Genomic DNA, 19,055 nt, shown 5'->3' with positions numbered 1-19,055 from the left:
GCTAGCATTAAGAATACTCACCCAAGTGGTCTTCGATTGATAACTGCACATTACTATATTATAGTATACACTCTCGTGTAGTTAGCACTATCACTGTTGCTAGTTAGTCAGAAACTGAGTTAACCTTCTTCACTTAGCTACTGACCCAGGGTCTATTTTATGACGTCAACCTCTGGGAAGGGTTTCCCTTTTCACCCTAAGGCTAGCGTAAGATTATGCAATTTGTTCGTGTTATACCTCTACGGGGTAGTATAAATGGGTTTTATAAATGGGTTTATTGTTGGAACACTTAGCAGCCGGATGGCTGAATTACATGTACATTAAGAGGTACAACGTACATTGAAAAATCTTACTTAATGATAGGTTAAAATCACAAACGTGCACATATATATATAACATTATGTACAAACAGTTACAAACATCCTGATTGACCATTCTGATTGATATTACAATGTGCTATTCAAGAGCTGGACAAGGTAGGGTAGTGGGCTCTTAGCGTATCGTGCAGTGCGGGCTGGCAACTGGTCAAGTTTTTTTGTTCTGTCTAGTGTAGGGTAGCTTGTTCTGTCTAGTGTAGGGTAGCTTGTTCTGTCTAGTGTAGGGTAGCTTGTTAGGATTATGTTTACCAGGCGATGTAAAATAACAGTCATCCGATGGGTGCAGTGTAGATAATGCTTTTGAATAACCTACATCTTATTACCTTCGCCAAGAAGGCTATGTTTTGGGTAGCGTTTGTTTGTATGTTTGTATGTAGAAGACCAGCATAACTCAAGAACGCCTAAATGGATTGTATTGATTGAGATTCGGTATGTGGGTAGGTCTTGATGAGACCTAAAAACGACCAGATTTTGGGACTCCTAGCGGCCTGTTACGGTACTGTGCCTTATTCATGTACACATCAGGTTTTTTTACAGATAATGAGACGGGTAAACATATATGTGGACATTATTCACTTTTCCTAACTATTATTTTCAACTAGACAAATGCCAGTAGTCACTTGATACAAATCAGCTCTTAAGGCCGTTATCCATTACAAAGGAGTTGTATGTATCCCACACGTAACGATACTTGTGTAACCCAGCACCCGTCAATAGACCATGTGAATGGGTGCGTGACGCGGCCGTGGGTTTTTCTTACCAACGAGTTTATCAACGTTGTTAAGTTACAGTGTTAAGTTCGCCAAAGCTCCGGAGCAAGCCGGTTCACGGTTTATCAGTGTGTTGTCAGGACGTTACGATAACGTAGACAAGAAGTAAGACGTAACACCTTCCACAGGAGCAATCTTCTGCGTGTTCTTAAGACGTTTGAACTTCTTAAGATGTATCGGCCGTTCTGTATGCTGTTATACCTGCTTTGCTTGTACGGAGGAAAGAGAAAGGCGGTCGGACAGACGGCCACAGAAAATACGACCACAGGTACGACCACAGAAACAACAACGTTTTCAACCGTAGAGCAGACGACAATGGTTTCGTCTGCAGCTGCAACAACCCTACATTTAGGGCCTAACGTTATAACCACGACGGGGAAAACAACCATGGAGAAGACGACTAGAAATTCTTCTGAAGTTACAACAACCCTACATGTAGGGCCTAACGTTACAAACGCGACAGGACAAACAAGCCCGACATCGACCATTGCCGCAAGGTTCGCCCCGCAAACTTCAACCCCAGCCCAAAGCGTGTGTACCGTCGACACAAACAACAGCGCGACTTGTACCGTCTCACCTGGAAGCCCAGATTGTAATAACCAAGAAACGTGGATTGTCGAAGTTTCAATTATAAGCACGAACATTGAAAACGCTGCCGTACTTTTTGATGGAAACGACCAACTTGTTCTTGTCGACACAGTAAAAAATAACCGAACGGTAACAGTTCAATACAAGTAAGTTATACTTTGTTTCTTTGTGAATGTCCTTGCCTTCTGTGTTTGTTTTGATATGTAATAGTCTTTCATGAATAATATGATGCAACAGGAGGGTCATATACTTCCCAAAATATTAGTAACCTTGACGTGTCTCGTTCGTTCGTTTGTCCCATAGCCTTTTAATCAGCCGTAGGCTGATTAATCAGCCGTAGGGGCAGCACAACATGTTATGCTGTATCAATAGGCATTTACTGTGTCTACAGTAGAGGTATCCAATACCATACTTTGGTGCTAAAGTCTATTCATAAAACTGCTATACTATACCCAAAGTCGCAGGATTAGGGTATAGCTTAGGAAGTAGACAACAGACTGCAATAGATAGGATCATTATTCATTCAACAGGTCAGGTCAGGTCAGGTCAGGTCAGGGACACTGATTGTTTCACGATTTTCACTGATTATAACTCGACAAGAAAAGACGACCCTTTATCCATGACCTGCTCCGTACTATTAAATGTTTTAATGTTGTTCTACAGGATAAGTTGCTGTTATGCGTCATCAACGTTCACAGTTAGTGAAGAACAGTTAAACTCCACGACTTGCAGAGTTTCCATCGGTACTCCTGGCACGACCTCTGACCTCTCATTCGACAAGGACACCCTTGCGCATGTCGCCATTACCTGTGGCGCAGGGATATCTTTGTTCGTGCTTGTGCTCTGCCTAGTGGCTACTATTCGCAACGGGAAGGAACAGAAACCCGGGAAACTCAAACGGAACGAACTGAGCGCCATAGATGGTGACACGAGGGTGGAGAGACTACAACCTCAGAGTGTTGGCGGGCCCAGAAGGACGACGCTTGATTCTGTATTTGATGTGAGCTCGAGTTCGCAAGATCACGTGGCGCCTTCAGAAAGATCTCGAAGCTACGCTATTGAGGTAGAGAACCACAGAGGAGGACCTTACCGCGTAGATGAACACCACAGGGGTTATGAACACTCCCATACAAGTCCTGACAGACGACATGACGTCATTTCCTCATCTGGCCCCTGGTCCACGTTTCCAACTCAAGAAGACGAACGTTCACGACAATATTCCCGCTTTGCGACACAGCCAACGGAACATTACGACAGACCAAACGACTTTTGGGGGGTAAATTACCATGGCAACGAGTGGGACACGCCATCCTATTATAGGGGGATTCGGTGGGGCCCGCCAGCTGACTTCGATATGTACTAAGTAATGATAATATTTTCTGCGAGTCAAAGGTCTTCAGCTTTTTGAATTTAAGATGTAACTGTTTTATGTAGTGGATCTCATGTTTTGTGAACTCTGATATCTGACGACAACCTGACAAAGACATAATCTTATGTTGCATTTCATCATATATACAGTTTGTACTGATTATCATATCATTGACTCAGTCTGATTCCAACTCCTGAAGAAGTTGGTCACAACGAAACTATTGTGGTGTGGAAAAATCAATAAAGTTTCCAAATGGAATTCCAGTGTTGTCAATGAGCGTTTCAGTCGACCTGAGGATACTTTTATTTCAAGCAAATATGTGAACACATCAACGATTCATCGGCTTTAGAGAATCATGATTTATCAGAGGCAGTCACCTCAGTTGATATATCACCTGGAATTCTTGTCTCCCGCGCATGCGTACTCAAAAGTGCGAAAGGGCTTATTGATCAATCACTGGTTTATCAGTTTAGGCTGTACATCCGGGTAACCAGGGCGACCGGAGGCTGGCTTCGTTTTCTCCCAGTGCTGCCGACTCCCCCTGTGGAAGTAGAGGGAGGGCAAATGTGTTACATGCTCTGTTCCGTAAAATCATAATTTCCCATTCGACGAATCAATTTCTACGGCTCTAGTAGTCATATTACCGACGTCCCAACGCCTGGAAATTAGGCTAGCCGCGGCCGAGGGGGACCTGAGAGCGACCATGGCAGACAGACTGGTGTGGTCTACAGTAGTGCATGGACTGGTGCTCTCCCAGCAGAGGTTGAGTCGCGTAAGATATAGTAAGTGAAAGTTTTCCGACTACTACTATATATAGTAAGTGTAATTTTTCCGACTACTACTATATCTTACGCGACTCAACCTCTGCTGGCAGGGTATGGACTGCCCCTTGCCCCCAAGGGGTCGACAAATGATGATGATGATGAAGGGTAGGAGCAACTTAAGGTAAGCAATCAGAAGACTGTAAAGAACTTAGTAATAGGGACACACAGTTTTGTTAGATATGCGTACAATACTAGATCCGAGTCAGTCTCTGACAAAAGAAATTGGATCGTGTATGAAACGTCTGACCCTTTAGAGAATGTATCAGGTTAATTGAATTGTGTTGTATCCTGTAATGCTCTACCCTGATTCTAACCGTCATCGTCGAATAAACATCTTTCGAAAAAAAGCATTGTACATATCATTATAGCATTACAAACAACAGCAAGATAAGAGCAGACATCCTTACTTGGTCCTGTTGGGTACCAGCATGCTGTTCTTCAGAGCTCCTCCCCAGGGAACATGTTTCTTACTAGCTTCTCCGAGTTTCCCACCACGCTCTGGAGAGAGCTGAAAAGCACGCAACGACAGCACGTCAACATTAAACATTATGTTAACGACCTATCAAGATCTACCCATGCTAAGTACGGTAGGGGCATTTTCATTAGATTGATGCCGTTCAAACATGTTGCAATGTTATGAGATTGTATAGATTTGTGAGTACTTGCATGATGTAATCTGTATCTCTCTCTGGTACAGTTTATGACCCTTCTGGCATTATCTCTTTAGTCATGACCTCCACGAAAAGCGGCCTGCGGGCCGATTTGAGCTTCTCATGACTAAATATCAAAGATTAAGTTCAATTCAATAAAGGTTCAAACAAACAATGATCAGTGCAATGGTCGAGCTGGCAGCGCGTTCGTTCATTCGATAGGTCGTCAGTTTGGTATCTATTGGAATACCTACCTCCTCCGATATGGCCCGGATGTGGTGCGGTTCAAACCCGCAGCAGCCGCCGATGTACCGCACACCCAGGTCGTACGCCGCACGGGCGAAGGCGTGAGCTTCGAACCGAGTCAGCTGGCGGGGCTCCAGGGCTGGGGAACAGAAACAGGAACTTGTATCAAACAAAAAGGAAGTCGTGTCAAACTTATCTATAATGAATTTTGCCGTTATGATTTGTTTTGTTTGAGACAGTGATACGCACATGCCATCAAGTACGTGACAGTGAGAGCATTCTCTCTCTATAGATTGTATTAAACGTACACGTGTTTGCAGCCAGATGTACAAAGGTTATGGGTGACAGGTCGTTAATGTGATAGAACCAGTTGCTACCGCGCCGCGTACCTCCTAAACTGGTGTGTTATTCTTTGACTTTGACTTGACTTTATTCAGATCCTCTTTTAGCTATTACAACATTCTGACTATATAGATACAGATATAGACGTAGAGATTCGCTAACACCATACAGTAAAGTGAAAGACAATATGCTGCTGAAGAAAGGACATAATATGACGTCTTTAAATTTGTTGAAGGAGACTAGAGTAGCAAGCAATCTCAACCATGACAAGAACTATGCCTTAATTCTGTGCTAATTTCACCTCATGTCTGTCTAAGCTTATATCATTTTTCAGCCTTCTTTGATGACCTTGATAGATTGAAAGAAAAGTTTACAAACATTCCCCATGATAAGTTTATCTAAACGTCGTGTCACCAAGATTCTATTCGTACATTGTGCTACACTTACCAAACGGACACTCTGGTAACATCTGGTAACCCTCGTCTTCGTTCTCCACCTCCGGACAGTGGAAGCCCAGCGGCTACTGCATAAGGTACGGGGAGAGGCCCCGCTTGTCCAGCAGTGCCGCACCGTGCCCCAAGTGCAGTGAGATACCACCTTAAGCGTCTACTCGTACTCACCAAAAGGACACTCCGGTAACATCTGGTAGCCTTCGTCTTCGTTCTCTACCTCTACTCGCACTTATGAAAATGACTCCACCTTTTCTCGTACTTACCAAAAGGACACTCCGGTAACATCTGGTACCCTTCGTCTTCGTTCTCCACCTCTGGACAGTGAAAGCCCAGCGGCTGCACCATTAGGTACGGGGAGAGGCCCCGCTTGTCCAGCTCGGTCTTCATCGCCTCCATAGTCTTCAGGCAGGTGTTCGGGTCATACTGGCAGTTCACGCCGACCACGTCCGCTCCTTGTACATAGTGTGAGTTAGATAAAGTTAACGTTAAAGTAAAAGTTAAAGGAGAGGCCCCGCTTGTCCAGCTCGGTCTTCATCGCCTCCATGGTCTTCAGGCAGGTGTTCGGGTCATACTGGCAGTTCACGCCGACCACGTCCGCTCCTTGCAGTGTTAAAAGTTAGAGTTATTTAAGTCCTACTCATACCATTACACTACTGCATATGGCATATAAGTTAATTTGGGTTTCTACGAACAAGTGATTTGCGTTACTGTTTTTGCTACTTTTAACTTTGAGTGTATGACTTTTGTTGGGAGCGCTTTACAGAACGTATGTTGCATTACGTTCGATAACCAAGATATAGTGCACTAGGCCATAGGTGTAAAGGTGGATTCACACGTGCGTATACATTCAAGTCCGTATGAGGTCCGTATGGACGTCTTAGCCTCGACCTGGCTGTATTTGTCCAATTTCTACTGTTTTTACAATGACATGTGGCGCCTGGTAGACATCATATGGACTTGAATATATACTCACGTGTGAACATAACTTTGCCATTTCAGATTGATGTTAAACGTACAAACAAATTTAAACCCCATCTTACCGGCTTCGGCCATTCTCACGGCGCACTCTCCCGCCGCTACCCCAGCACAGTCGCCTTTAGGCCCGGTCCGTAGGGTACAGGCCACGGGCTTTCCCTTCGTCTTCATCAGCTCTATAACCCACTCTGCTTCTTCCACGTGTCCTAGGAACTTTTCATCGAGGGGACGAAAGGCAAGAGTTACTTGAAGATCTACATTGTGGCTTGATGACTAGATGCAATATATTTGTCATCTTATCCATCACGTGTCTTAATTCAGTCTTAAGTCGTGTTGTATGAAGCTCTCAATCTGCTTGGCGTACTCTTGCTGTACCTTACATCGGCCAGTAATAAGTGTAAGGCGTACCACGTGACTTACCTCTGCCAATAAAAAGTCTAAGTGGTACCACGTGACTTACCTCGGCCAATAAGAAGTCCAAGTCGTGTTCTATGAAGGCCTCCATCTGCTTTGATAGCGTACCCTTGCTGTACATACCACGTGACTTACCTCTGCCCATAAGAAGTCTAAGTGGTATCACGTGACTTACCTCGGCCAATAAGAAGTCCAAGTCGTGTTCTATGAAGGCCTCCATCTGCTTGGCGTACTCTCGCTGTACGACCTCCTTCCCCTTGCCGTCCAGATAGGAGGGGACCGGCGACATCGCCCCGCACAGCAGCACGTCTGCGTCCCCAGCTACCTCCTTCAGAATGGTGCAGGCCTTGTCGTTCAGCTCTTTGCACTGCAAAACAACAAAATATCAACTGTTGAACAAAAACCTAACGTGCCGCTGCAGTGCTATAACAAGCCACTAGGGGGCTATACTGTCCATAACAGTTAAAGGTCTTATAAAAACCTAGCCACATACCAAATATCTTAACAAATCCATTCATGCGATTGGTCTGTAGTTATATTGCGAACAAATATCTCCGTGCCAGCAAACAGCAGTCTCTACAATACCTACTCTCCAAGCAGAAAAAAGGTGAGTATACCATACCCTCTCCTCCCACCGTTTTTTACCTCCCCAACCGATTGCGCGAGGTACCCACTTTTGTACCTCAATCCAGGAAAGTGAGGAAAGCGGTGTTAAATGTCTTTCCCAAGGGCACAATATCGGTAGCATGGCAGGATTCGATCCCACCAGGACCTCCTAGTTCTGGGATAAACAACCTACAGTAACGCCACACGACCCCACGAGTCCCATTAGCAATCACTTTATATCGTTATTTGAATAGGTTCAGGATATATATACGTGTTGAAAGATACACTGCGTTGATCAAGAATGATTGAAAAGAGTAAGACAAGAGTTCTGAATTTGACAATCATTTCATTGCTCTCGTTCCAAGAGTTCTCACCGTGATTGTCCGTGATGCCTCGTGCCCAGGCATGGTCAGCTTGTCGTCTGACGAGTAGAAGGTCGAAGCCTGCAGCACATCTGCGCCTGCGTGAAGATACTCTCTGTGCAGGGACTTCACTGGAAGAAATGACGTTATATGTGTTCTAAGGTCAAAGGTTATGTGTTCTAAGGTCAAAGGTGACGAAAAGTGTCCCCCTCGGCCTTTTTAGTAATTAATATTTGTTTCCAACCACCTAGTGACTGATGCAGACAGCATACAGGGGCAAATGAGGTCAAGGTCACCAAATAGGCAAGTTCAAAGATAATTTACATGAAACCCTGTGCCAAAACGGCGATAATCAAATAAAACTATGTATGTGCGACCGCAACGACACTCGATCCCGAAAGATAATTCAAGGGCCTTCAAGGTGAAACCTGAGAATGCCTTATGGGGAATCTGTGATTAGATTTGTCCTCGTCTACCTCGTCAATTGATAGAATTAAGGTCCCATTGGGCGCCAAGTCTGAGGTTATCTGATTCGCGGCAATGGTTCCAATGCAATTTGGTTAGCATTAGTGCATGGAACTATTGTATTAACTTATACTGTACGCGATTTCGTAGGATATGCAAGAAATACTATATGATGGATAACAATATACGGTATTACTACATTCTGTACACACTGGCATCGCCTTGTGCTTATTTCCAACGTGAATTATATCAATTTCCTTAAACCTTGTGGTATAATACTGTTACAAACCTGCTTCCGGGTGTTCTATGACGACTTCCGGTGTCCATGGCCCAGCTAGAACGTACCCCCGCCTCTCCAGGGTGAAGACGTAACTTCCGTCTCCTACAACCGGCCCCTCACCCAGGCGCTCCAGAAGGCCCTTCTTCTTTTGCTGGAAGATCAGTTCAGTTCAGTTTAGTATCGGGATACGGAATGTAAGGCTAGGTCACCTTTAACCGCGAAGTGACCAATATCCGTCGTTTTTGAAAATAAAAACGATGTATTTAGGCATATCAAGTTGACGGTGGTTTCAAACTGCAATATTTGGAAAATATTAGAAGCCAACTAGGATTGCAACAGGCGTCGACTTAATATCATAAAAAGAACGGATATTAGACCACTTCGCGGACAAAGGTAAAGTAGCGTTATGATTCTTATAACACAACCTTCAGCATATGTACCGGGCTGACGTTTGTTGCCTACTCAGCTGCCGTCTTCAGTAACGTTTGGGACGCATCCTTGTCGTAACAGGAATGATTGACTACTGAGGACACAGTACACTTTTCAGTCCTGAAATTCGTTTCCTGATTTTTTGGCAGATTCTTTTAAATTCCGTATCCACATGTTCTACTTCACAAAAAGCATCTAAAACACTAGTGACTTCTCGATATTCAGGAAATGACAATATAAATGAACACAGAGCTACAGACAGTAATAGAATCCATGCATGAACACGTACTTGACCAGGACCGCCATCTTTGTTTCTTGTAGCTGACCTTGAGAATTTCCGAACACCATGGCTGGCAGTAAACAAAGGGGTGTTCTGTAGTAAACACGGGGATCGTGCAATCTTCGAAAAACGTGAGAGGAAATGCATGATGACCTTTGGCACCTGGGGAAAACAGGATAAACAAACCTGTTATCTTTCATGGAACACACTATTCCAAGGGGTAGAAAAGGTAAGGTACAAGTGATACAAGTACGTGTCGAGGTTAGAGTCCAAAACTTGTACATGTCAAAGAGCCCACCATATTTATCAATAAGAGTTCAGCCCTGTGTGAGTGGACCAACCTTTCGGTGCAGACTTGCGTAGCATATGATGTGCTACACATGAATGCAATGCACACAATGCTGCGATAGTTAGCATGCATCAAATACGTAACGTTACTATTGTACTGTACTGGTTCTTCCAGCCACCGATTGGACCAATTGAAGTACAAATGAGATAGAAACAGTAGTTCCTAAATCACGTAAGATCAGACACCATCAACACACAGGTACTTATGATGGTTTCGCCTGACCCGGCTATAACCCCGCCCCCTCACACTTCTTAAGCAAAACAATCGTTAGTAGGTGTGGTATTGAAAATAGCAGACGACAAAAAGCTGTTAGAACCTTTATATATTAATCATTTCTTACATTCTCAATATATTCAACATTCAATTATCTGCCGTGGCTCTTTCTGACAGGTTTCTTTCCCGAATGATTGTTTGGAGACAATTGAAGAATCACAAATAACAAGACACGAGACATACATGTCGTTAAAGCTGCCTGATTAAAGCTTCTTTACGAGTTAAAAACATGTATAGCGTACGTTGACATTTCGTAAAGCAAAGATGCCCCCCTCCCACAAGTGATGCCTTTACTACAAAGAAACACTATTTCGTACGTGATGAGTTATATATCCAGGTAATAAAATACGCAAGGTAACATTTATTCAAGCAACTACAGAAATTTTAGAAAATCTGTCCAGTTGCAATTGCTTGAGTAATAGTTATCCTACGTACAGTGTTCGTACCTTTCTCGGTCCTGTCCTCAGCGTGCACAACCTATGTCGGCACACAAGGCCGTACCAAACGTTTGTCAACACAACCACGGCTCGGGGGCAAACATGCAGGGCAGGGTCTGACCTTCTGACCTGTTTTCACCTGTTGGACTAGATGTTTTCAATTAATCTCCAAACAGATTCCTCCGGTTGGCCAATTTTACCCCTCTGCCGGCTGAAGTCCTTCCCCAGCTTATGTTACTGTTTTATGCCACCGGAGGAATCTGCTTGGAGATTACTTTTCAATCGCACCTACCTATTAGGTACCGCGTTCTTTGTACAGTGTCATGCAAATATATTGCTTTCTTGGGAGAACCAGTTTGCGCTTATGTAGAACATACTACATTGTACGTAGTTGTTCATCGTGCGTGTTTGTGTGTCGGGATGGGGGGAGGGGGCGGGTCTTCATGACTAAGCGATATCTCATGTTGCATTTACGACGCTATAAAATTTGTATCACCACGGGACCCCAATTTCAATGAAGGTCTTGTTTAATGCGGGTATTAGCAAAATTGGTTGGTATCTGGCCACAATGAACCTTGAAGATTAACATCGGAGAACTCAAAGGGGTAAAGGTTAAGGTTAGTAAAGGTAAGGTACCACTCATGTTCACAACTTGTTTTGCTGTTTCTGTACGTTTGTGTCTCTTTGTGCGCAACGTACGTAGTTAGCTTCTCACAGCGACCGGACAACATAATCCTCTACAACTTGATGCGATATCGATAATACACAAATAAAATTATGGAACATATCTCCGGGTGTTGGCACAATTTTAACAAAAGAAGGAAAGTTATCTTGTAATGAGCATTCTATAACATAGCAGCGAGCTAGCATAATTTGATTCGTGGTTTACATATTCATCAATAATGTAAAATTCAACAGATATTACATCAGAAGTTTCCCGTGGGAACTTTAACCTTGCGTGGATTTAAAAGTCCACCACCACAATACTTGTTCTATTATTATCACAATATGTACACAAAGATGGCGGTAAGGTTCGAAGGTTAGTGACTGTTGTCGCCGTGTGACGTGCCGTACAAAGAGCAGTACCCACTCCAGGCTGCAATCATGCCAGGTAAGTCGGACTATGGTGGATATTCTCCTTACTATGGTACATCGACAGACATTTCTAAGTTTTAAATACATCCTATGCTAATCTCAACAATTGGTGATTTCACGGAAATCCCCGTTATCTTTGTATACTACTTTGTAAGTCGACAAAGTGTCTTGGAAACCATGATGATGTAGGGTCAGGGGTCACTTTTCTAAGCCAGTCGGATGATATTTGGACCCGTATTGTTGCTTGGTAGGCTGATCTTTCTGGACGTTAACTTCTCTCAGTCTCGGGTTAAAAAATGTATGGCGTGCAACCTCGTTTGCTGGATTCAACGACTTTGTAATCTGTGACATTCGATTTGTGAAACATAACTGTTAACTTCTGTTTTGTTTTAATCTTCCTAAAGTCACATAAATCAAAACTCGGCAAGTAAATGGAATATACACGGGTCATCCAAACGTTGGTTTTGATGTGATTTGAAACTTTTTTTTCAACTGTAGAATCTGAGTACCGTTTCACGGAGGACTTCAAGGTGACTGATGACGTCAAAGCTGACTTTGAAAAGAATGGCTACGTCATCATCAGGTCAGAGGTCGTTTCATTCAGACATACATATGATGCTATATATAAAAAGCGATCTCTGTAAAGGTTTCCAGACTTAAAACATGCTCAAAATGTGTTCTTTTACCGAGTCTCTTGACATAGACGTCTGGATGTAGAGTGTTATGTGCTAGTAGTGAACTGGGTCGTAGTCTTTAAAACCCTTAAACTGTATATATAAGAAATAAATAAATCCGGCATCCTGTGTGCCGGACGTTAAGCTGCAGTCCACTATTCATTGTAATGGCAAAACAAGGTTGGATTTGTGCTGGGGAAAGACGAAGTACTGTGAGGGACAGGAGAGTGACAACACAGGCGGTGCAGCCTATATATACCTCACCTAGGTACCATCATGATCATCAGGTAACATTTTTACGTTGCTGACAGGGATCTCCTGAGTAGTGAGGAGATGAAGAAACTAACGGAGGCTCTGGAGTCAGATGTGGGAATGAAGACCAAGACTTACGGGCGAGACGACACGCAGGGCAGGAAGACCAAGACGGCCCTGTGGAATTACGTGGGGAATGACATCACCGGGGCTGTGGCCAGGACCGAGAAGGTGGCGGGAACTTTTGAACAGGTTACTATATTTTAAATCATTTACTATGACGTTAGGTCACCTTTATCCGTGGGGTGACCTATATCCGTTTTTACATCACCGGGGCCAGAACGAAGAAGGTGGCGGGAACTTTTGAACAGGTTACTATATTTTAAATCATTTACTATGACGTTAGTTCACCTTTATACGTGGGTGACCTATATACGTTTTAGAAAGGCATGTGCATGCAGTAAGAAGGAGATAATGGCTTTAAAAAAATATGAGACTGTCAAAGAATTTTTGCCTTGTCAAAGGAGGTCATTGGAAAGCTGACGTCATATTAGTTGTTTACATCTTGTTGTTGTTGTTGCTATTACACAGCTTCTTGGAGGTGAGGTATATCATTACCATTCTAAGGTGATCATGAAGGAGGCACGGACTGGAGGCGCCCATCTCTGGCACCAGGACTATGGGTAGGCTACTTATAGTCTCCAAGCAGACGTGAAAGCTGGATTTTAAAAAAAGAGAAGAATTTGTGCCACTGTTTGTTCTCATGGGCATCTTACTAACACTTTTCAGCCATACATAACATAACCATTTTTGTTGTATCTAACGCTTCAGAGGTATGTCAAAGAATGAGAATTTATTTTCTTTCTAGCTACTGGTACGAGAACGGCTGCATGTATCCTAACATGGGAACGGTCTGGATCGCTGTTGACAAGGCCGATAGGGGAAATGGCTGCCTTAAGGTAGGAGAGCTACACCAATAAAACACTATTCCTGAACTAGTGTAACTGTAATATCTAACCCAAAAGTTGGGCTCACCCAAATTTTGGACTGAACAGCACCAGTCTTTGTCAAGGAATGAATAAACCACTGCTGCCGTGACTTCACGTGTGGATTGTTAATTCCTGGACAAAGGCTGGTGATAGTACAAGTCTTGTATAGGATATTACAGTTAAACTAGTTCAAGAACGACTTCTACCAACACAGATGGACTTTCAAGTTAAGAATAAAACACTAGTTTTACAGGAAAATCAGGCAATGGTTAAGTGAGATGACTAAATTATTTTCAGACAACCCGTGTCCCTATACGATTACAGCCTAAACATGCCAAAGGTAGGATAGTTATCAGAAGTGCTTCAAACGAAGTCATTGCTTTTTTCTCAAATACCCAATTGTTTGTTTTAGATCATCCCTGGGTCTCACAAGGCTGGAAGAGTGGACCACATCCGTATGGGTGATCAGGCTGGGGCGGATCTAGAGAGAGTGACGCAGGTAAGGAGCTGTTTATAAATGTACAATCAAAGAATTGAATCTTGTTTGTTTTTCCGACATCACCGAAAAATTAAGAACGCTTCCAGATGACAGTGTCAGCTTCGGATTGACATCGGTTGTCTTTTTCAGTTTATTATGTCTAAGGACAAAGGTTAACAGAGTCTGCATTTGAAAATGTCAAAAACATGCTTCAATGTCATTGATGCAAATGATTTATTTTATGCATGTGTTACTTTCTCTGCCTATGATAAGCGTGATGCAAGTTGGCAAAGCAATGAGAGGAAGACGACAGCTTCGGAAAGTCGTTGAAGATACAGTCACAAACCAAAAATACAGTCCATATTTTCTTAGCTAACCCAAACCTATCTCAGCATGCACCTGTTGGCGGCAACTATTTTCTCAGTCTATTGCGTAATTACTGAATACAGGTCTGACCGCATGAACCTCATTGTCTATACATGTACATACTTAGATAGAACCGTACTTGTAAATAACTCATCATGAAGCTATATAGAACTGCAATAAGCACTGCCATGCTAACTGTTTTGTTGTTTTCTCAGCTGGAGAAGGCTCTTGGACTGTTCCATGTGGAGATAAATCCGGGGGACGCGCTGTTCTTCCACTGTAACATCCTGCACCGCAGCGACCAGAACAGCAGCGACAGGCGCAGGTTCGCTTTTCCCTATTGGCTGTTTGTTCGTGACGTCACGGCTAGTTAAACGTTTGCTCTTTGCGTTTACATGGATGAAAGGCTACCGCCATATTGGACCCATTATAGCGTATATCCCTGACAAACTACAGACTGGGGAGGGTTTGAACAACGCCAATTTGGCAGAAATGTGGTCCAGAATGTGTACCAGAATATTGGCTACTTACGATTTCGTGGCACAACCGTTACTGTTACTGTTACTGTTACTACACCGTCACAATTTTCTGGTCGGCTATGAGCAGTGCCGATTGGGGGTAAAGTTGAAAACTTGCTGTACGGGTGTGAAGAGGGACGATAGGGCAACCTTGGTCAGAAACGAAGCTACGTGTATTCTTTTTACACAGTGAAAAAAAGATGCGTCATGATAGTTGCAAAACTGTTAGCCAGGTACAAGTCTCTTGGCTGTGTAATGATAATGAGTACCTTTTTGTCCATATGAATACCGTATTATCCATTTGCTATCTCTGGCTTGTTGCAGATGGGCCTTTCTCGTTGCTTACAACCGTGCCGACAACAACCCTGTGTACAAACACCACCATCCGCAGTACACGCCTCTCAACAAGGTAAAAGATTCGTATCATTTGAGCCTTACTGTAAGCACAGGACTGTTTGAACAGTCTTTGGCAAGATGTTCATTAACGTACATCCTATAATCTTGGATTGTCATCTGTGTTGGTTATTATCATTGTGCAATGCATTCTTCCAACACAAAATTACACATGGATCAAATTTTCAACGACCACTAGCACTGTCGTCTTCTTCAGTTGTTCCTGAAGAATGCGACTGTGGTCATTGAATATAGGTTCTTCATCAGACTGGTTCACGAAAACTCTAGAAAGCTTGGGAATGGGTAGATACTGAGTAAGTAATAAGCCCGCACAATGATCCAATTGCGCATGTGCAGGCTAGAGGTGAAGGCCCCAAAGACATAAACAAAACACGTCTGGACATTGCCATTGTTATGCATGCCGACCGACTGGTCATATACATCCGGACGTCCATAAAGCATGTTCGAGACAAGAACTGTTTACACGTCAGGGGCCTTCAACTTTGACCTGCGCATTCGCAGTTGGATCCGTGAACAGGCTTATACCAACTTCTGCTTTTGTCTTGCAGCTTCCCAACGCCGCGATCCTGGAGTGTTCTACGGCGACTGACTTAACTGGGAAGGGCTTCTTCTCACTGGATAAAGACTTCTCCTTGGCGTCTTTGAACACGAAGGCATAGAGTCATTCCCATGATAGGCTCACTGTGTCAAGTGTCTAGCAGCCTTTTGATTGCTCAGGCCCCATTGAAGCTTGATTAACAACGCCTCTAAGTCAGGAGAATCTGCAACATCTAATCCTGGTGATTTATGCGTATGTGGGGGGCTGCTTGGGGGGGGGGGGTCTTGGTAACGCTTAACGGTGATTTCAGGAGGCACAGTAACGCTTAACGGTAAATTCAGGAGGAGTTACAGAGCATAACGATAAACATAGAACTGTCTGTTGCCACTGTGTTTTAGGCTGTAATTACTGTTTTCCATAGTAACAGAGGATGCTGAACTCCTGTTAAACCGATTGTCAGATGTCACTCATATTGACACGCCTGCGAATTTAATCTCTAGTGATAAGAAAACGACCACAAGCTCTTGGGGAAGGGTGTGTGGCACAAGCAGGCTAGTTTCTATGATGGCTATAACTGTTTCTATGATGGCTATAACTGTTTCTATGATGGCTATAATTGTTTCTGTGATGGCTATGGCAGAGCCACAACACCACTACGTTCTGTACATTGTCATCAATTTGATTAAACACTGCCGCCATAAAATGGGGGCTTTTAGGTATGCCTTTACCCATTAAAGCAATGCAATATTAAAGAATTGTTTCAATATGGCAATGTGTTGAAATTTGTATGAGCCTTGTACATTCACTTCCGCCTGATTTCGGGACAAAATGGGTACATCTTACTTAAGATATTTTTCTCGCACAGCATGCGTCCATGTTGGTTTGATTATGAAATATGGATAATGTAATCTGGGACCCCAAAACTGGTGCGAGCGTGTGAGTGTTGAAAACAAAATGGCTTCAGTATGAAACCTGAGTAATATGGACTTAGGATGGTTGAACAGTGACTAAACACACAGAATGTAGTACACCGAGCAATTAATTCTTCATTTCCGTAGATTCATTTTTTTTGTTTGTTTTTGTAACATCTTCTACTTTACTTGGGGATTCTGCGACAAACATATTTGTTTTCGTATAATGTTTATTTGCAATCTACGGCGTGTATTTTAGCATGGTCGATTTACTGTATGGTCGACTTTTATTCTGAAAGGAAAATTCAAACAGTCGCTAATGTTATAAATATAGTAGAATCAGTATGGCGTAACTCGGCATGAATTATCATGATATGCTGAAACAAGTCAGGAGGCCACTTTCCATCCATCCATTTTTCGAGAGAGACAGGTGGTTTCGATGAGCAATACTGCCTTGGGTGTGAGACTTATTTGTGTAGTTTGTTGTTTTACGCTTGGGCTCGGTTACACGTCTCTAAGTGACCGAACGGTCAGTGAACCCATGTTTTCTGTATTGTAACAACACTATATCAGGTTTGCTACATCAATCTATGTGATATAACATAGTTTCTATGAACTACAAGCATGACGCTACCCCGTGTACAATACTGTATTGTTCTGCTTGCAGTCAAAATAAAGTCGAAGTATGTACTGCTAAGCCGTCATTTTAGAAAGAAAAGGGACAATTAGATATTCTCTACCCTACGACGCCATTGGAACAACATTACAGAACTGTAACCGAGAACCGAGCCCAGTTGTTACTCACCAAAAATAAACAAACTTTACCAACAAATAAACAGCATCAGTTTGGAAAGGACAAGCAAAATCAACAATATTCAGTAATGCCAAACAATTCGCTTTGTTTTGTCAAGTATAGTTCTTCTGTTTTTCAGTTGGTAGCGAAAAATTAAAACTGTATATAGCTCGTACCTTAACTGTTATTGCATAAGCTGTTAATTCAGTTGAGATTTGACTTATGTCGTGATGCGATTGGCCATTCTGATATCACGTGATCGTGACGTAAACGCGTGGGAAAATCGAGACAGACTTCGACAGAACCCCATAGCGTGACAGGAGAATCCGGCCTGCACAAAAAAGTGAGTTTTTTTTACTATTTCAGATGTAACTTGAATGGTAACAGACAAATGAACGAACTACGTACACACCAACACCCTCATATTTAAGGGGTTTTGTTTTTTGTTTGTCAACAATGTCATGCCATAAAGGGTAGTTGTTTTCTTCTCTACGTAAGGTAAGAAACCCTTAAAACGTAAAGGCTATGCCTTACTCGGCATAAATGATTTGTTGATAATCGTAAGAATAAAACCTTTGATTGTCGTGGCTGTCGAAAGATTTTTAATACCACGTCAGGCCTACCAGTAACCAATATGGCGGCAGGCTCACTTGTAGACACGTTATACTCAGGTGTTTTTATTCTTAATCCTCCCATCCGGGAATTATTCCATCGCGAACAATATGCATACTTGCATATGTAACGTTAGGTCACCTTTATTCGCGGAGTGACCAATATCCGTTGTGTTCATCATCATCATATCCGTTGTGTTGATTATAAGGGTATCTAGGGATATCATGTCGACGGACGATGATTTCAAATCGTACCGTTTTCAAAATATTGCAGTTTGAAACCACCGTCCGTCGATTTTGTATCCCTAAATACCTTGAACGGATACAGGTTACAGTTGCGAATAAAGGTGAACTAGTGTTACTACGGAAAGCATAAAAGACATTGCATTTGTATGGCGATTTTTGTATGTTGGGACCTGGTCACATATGTCGTACGAAAGTTGCAAGATAGCCATGCACGTGTCCTCTAAACTTCAGCTGTCGTTTTACCGAAAAAGTTGTCTTAAATCCTTATTGAAGGTTCGTTCTGTCACAGCCTTTTTGAATATTCTACGACATCAAAATTGTATGACGAACTATGACGATTGTGATAGCAACGTAAAGGAGATAGTTACTTTGAAATGCGCTGGATTCGGTGATTAGCAACATATACGTCTTATTTTGTTGATAGAACATCCTTTGCAGTAGTGGTCCTAAAATCACTTCGCCGCGTGTGTGGGAAACACAGTCTCTGCGTATAGAGCAATGGGCTCGGATGCATGCACCGAAACGTGACAGCCATCTGCATATCGTCACTGCAAACTAAACATAATCATTATGGGAAAGCACTGGAAGAGTTTGCTTGTTTTGGGACGTTTCTTTTATACGGGGTTACATGTACAGTTCTAGAAATTACGGGATAAGTGAAACACCTTTCCATGGGTTTGAA

General features: G+C 42.9%; 3 protein-coding genes across 4 annotated transcripts; 2 read left to right on the top strand and 1 right to left on the bottom strand.

The window, feature by feature from the left end:
* The first annotated feature begins 929 nt into the window (after positions 1 to 929).
* Positions 930 to 3,121, top strand: LOC118403834 (location of vulva defective 1-like). The gene is made up of 2 exons (XM_035802689.1): positions 930 to 1,881; positions 2,399 to 3,121. The coding sequence occupies exons 1-2, from the start codon at positions 1,319 to 1,321 to the stop codon at positions 3,096 to 3,098; spliced, it is 1,263 nt and encodes a 420-aa protein (XP_035658582.1). The 5' UTR covers positions 930 to 1,318; the 3' UTR covers positions 3,099 to 3,121.
* A 169-nt stretch (positions 3,122 to 3,290) lies between these two features.
* Positions 3,291 to 10,647, bottom strand: LOC118403835 (betaine--homocysteine S-methyltransferase 1-like). Of its 2 annotated transcripts, none has more exons than XM_035802691.1 (10): positions 10,498 to 10,621; positions 9,439 to 9,591; positions 8,730 to 8,871; positions 7,988 to 8,106; positions 7,183 to 7,374; positions 6,659 to 6,806; positions 5,882 to 6,070; positions 4,833 to 4,963; positions 4,336 to 4,436; positions 3,291 to 3,645 (listed from the first exon to the last, which is right to left on the bottom strand). In XM_035802691.1, exons 2-10 carry the CDS (start codon positions 9,574 to 9,576, stop codon positions 3,558 to 3,560), a joined length of 1,248 nt encoding a protein of 415 aa, XP_035658584.1. In that variant the 5' UTR covers positions 9,577 to 9,591; positions 10,498 to 10,621; the 3' UTR covers positions 3,291 to 3,557. The 2 variants fall into 2 exon arrangements, with proteins under 2 accessions (XP_035658584.1, XP_035658583.1); XM_035802690.1 differs by having other exon boundaries at positions 3,303 to 3,645; positions 10,487 to 10,647.
* A 1,924-nt stretch (positions 10,648 to 12,571) lies between these two features.
* LOC118403850 (L-proline trans-4-hydroxylase-like) lies at positions 12,572 to 16,300 on the top strand. Its single transcript, XM_035802710.1, has 7 exons — positions 12,572 to 12,761; positions 13,101 to 13,192; positions 13,378 to 13,468; positions 13,911 to 13,997; positions 14,558 to 14,667; positions 15,185 to 15,269; positions 15,823 to 16,300. Exons 1-7 carry the CDS (start codon positions 12,591 to 12,593, stop codon positions 15,931 to 15,933), a joined length of 747 nt encoding a protein of 248 aa, XP_035658603.1. The 5' UTR covers positions 12,572 to 12,590; the 3' UTR covers positions 15,934 to 16,300.
* Positions 16,301 to 19,055: the final 2,755 nt, after the last annotated feature.

Source organism: Branchiostoma floridae, chromosome 16 (assembly GCF_000003815.2).
Source record: "Branchiostoma floridae strain S238N-H82 chromosome 16, Bfl_VNyyK, whole genome shotgun sequence".
NCBI lineage: Eukaryota > Metazoa > Chordata > Leptocardii > Amphioxiformes > Branchiostomatidae > Branchiostoma > Branchiostoma floridae.
This window is presented reverse-complemented; position numbering and strand designations above follow the sequence as displayed.

What these genes read in the sequence shown, in the direction of transcription:
- LOC118403834 (XM_035802689.1), top strand. Translation starts at nt 1,319, where the DNA reads ATGTATCGGCCGTTCTGTATGCTGTTATACCTGCTTTGCTTGTACGGA. An exon ending in ACGGTAACAGTTCAATACAA is followed by an intron (nt 1,882 to 2,398) that starts GTAAGTTATACT and finishes GTTGTTCTACAG; the next exon opens with GATAAGTTGCTGTTATGCGT.
- LOC118403835 (XM_035802690.1), bottom strand. Translation starts at nt 9,576, where the DNA reads ATGCATTTCCTCTCACGTTTTTCGAAGATTGCACGATCCCCGTGTTTA. An exon ending in CGTGAGAATGGCCGAAGCCG is followed by an intron (nt 6,071 to 6,658) that starts GTAAGATGGGGT and finishes ACTATGTACAAG; the next exon opens with GAGCGGACGTGGTCGGCGTG. An exon ending in GTTACCGGAGTGTCCTTTTG is followed by an intron (nt 4,964 to 5,881) that starts GTAAGTACGAGA and finishes TCTGTTCCCCAG; the next exon opens with CCCTGGAGCCCCGCCAGCTG.
- LOC118403850 (XM_035802710.1), top strand. Translation starts at nt 12,591, where the DNA reads ATGAAGAAACTAACGGAGGCTCTGGAGTCAGATGTGGGAATGAAGACC. An exon ending in CTCTGGCACCAGGACTATGG is followed by an intron (nt 13,193 to 13,377) that starts GTAGGCTACTTA and finishes TTTTCTTTCTAG; the next exon opens with CTACTGGTACGAGAACGGCT. An exon ending in ATCTAGAGAGAGTGACGCAG is followed by an intron (nt 13,998 to 14,557) that starts GTAAGGAGCTGT and finishes TTGTTTTCTCAG; the next exon opens with CTGGAGAAGGCTCTTGGACT.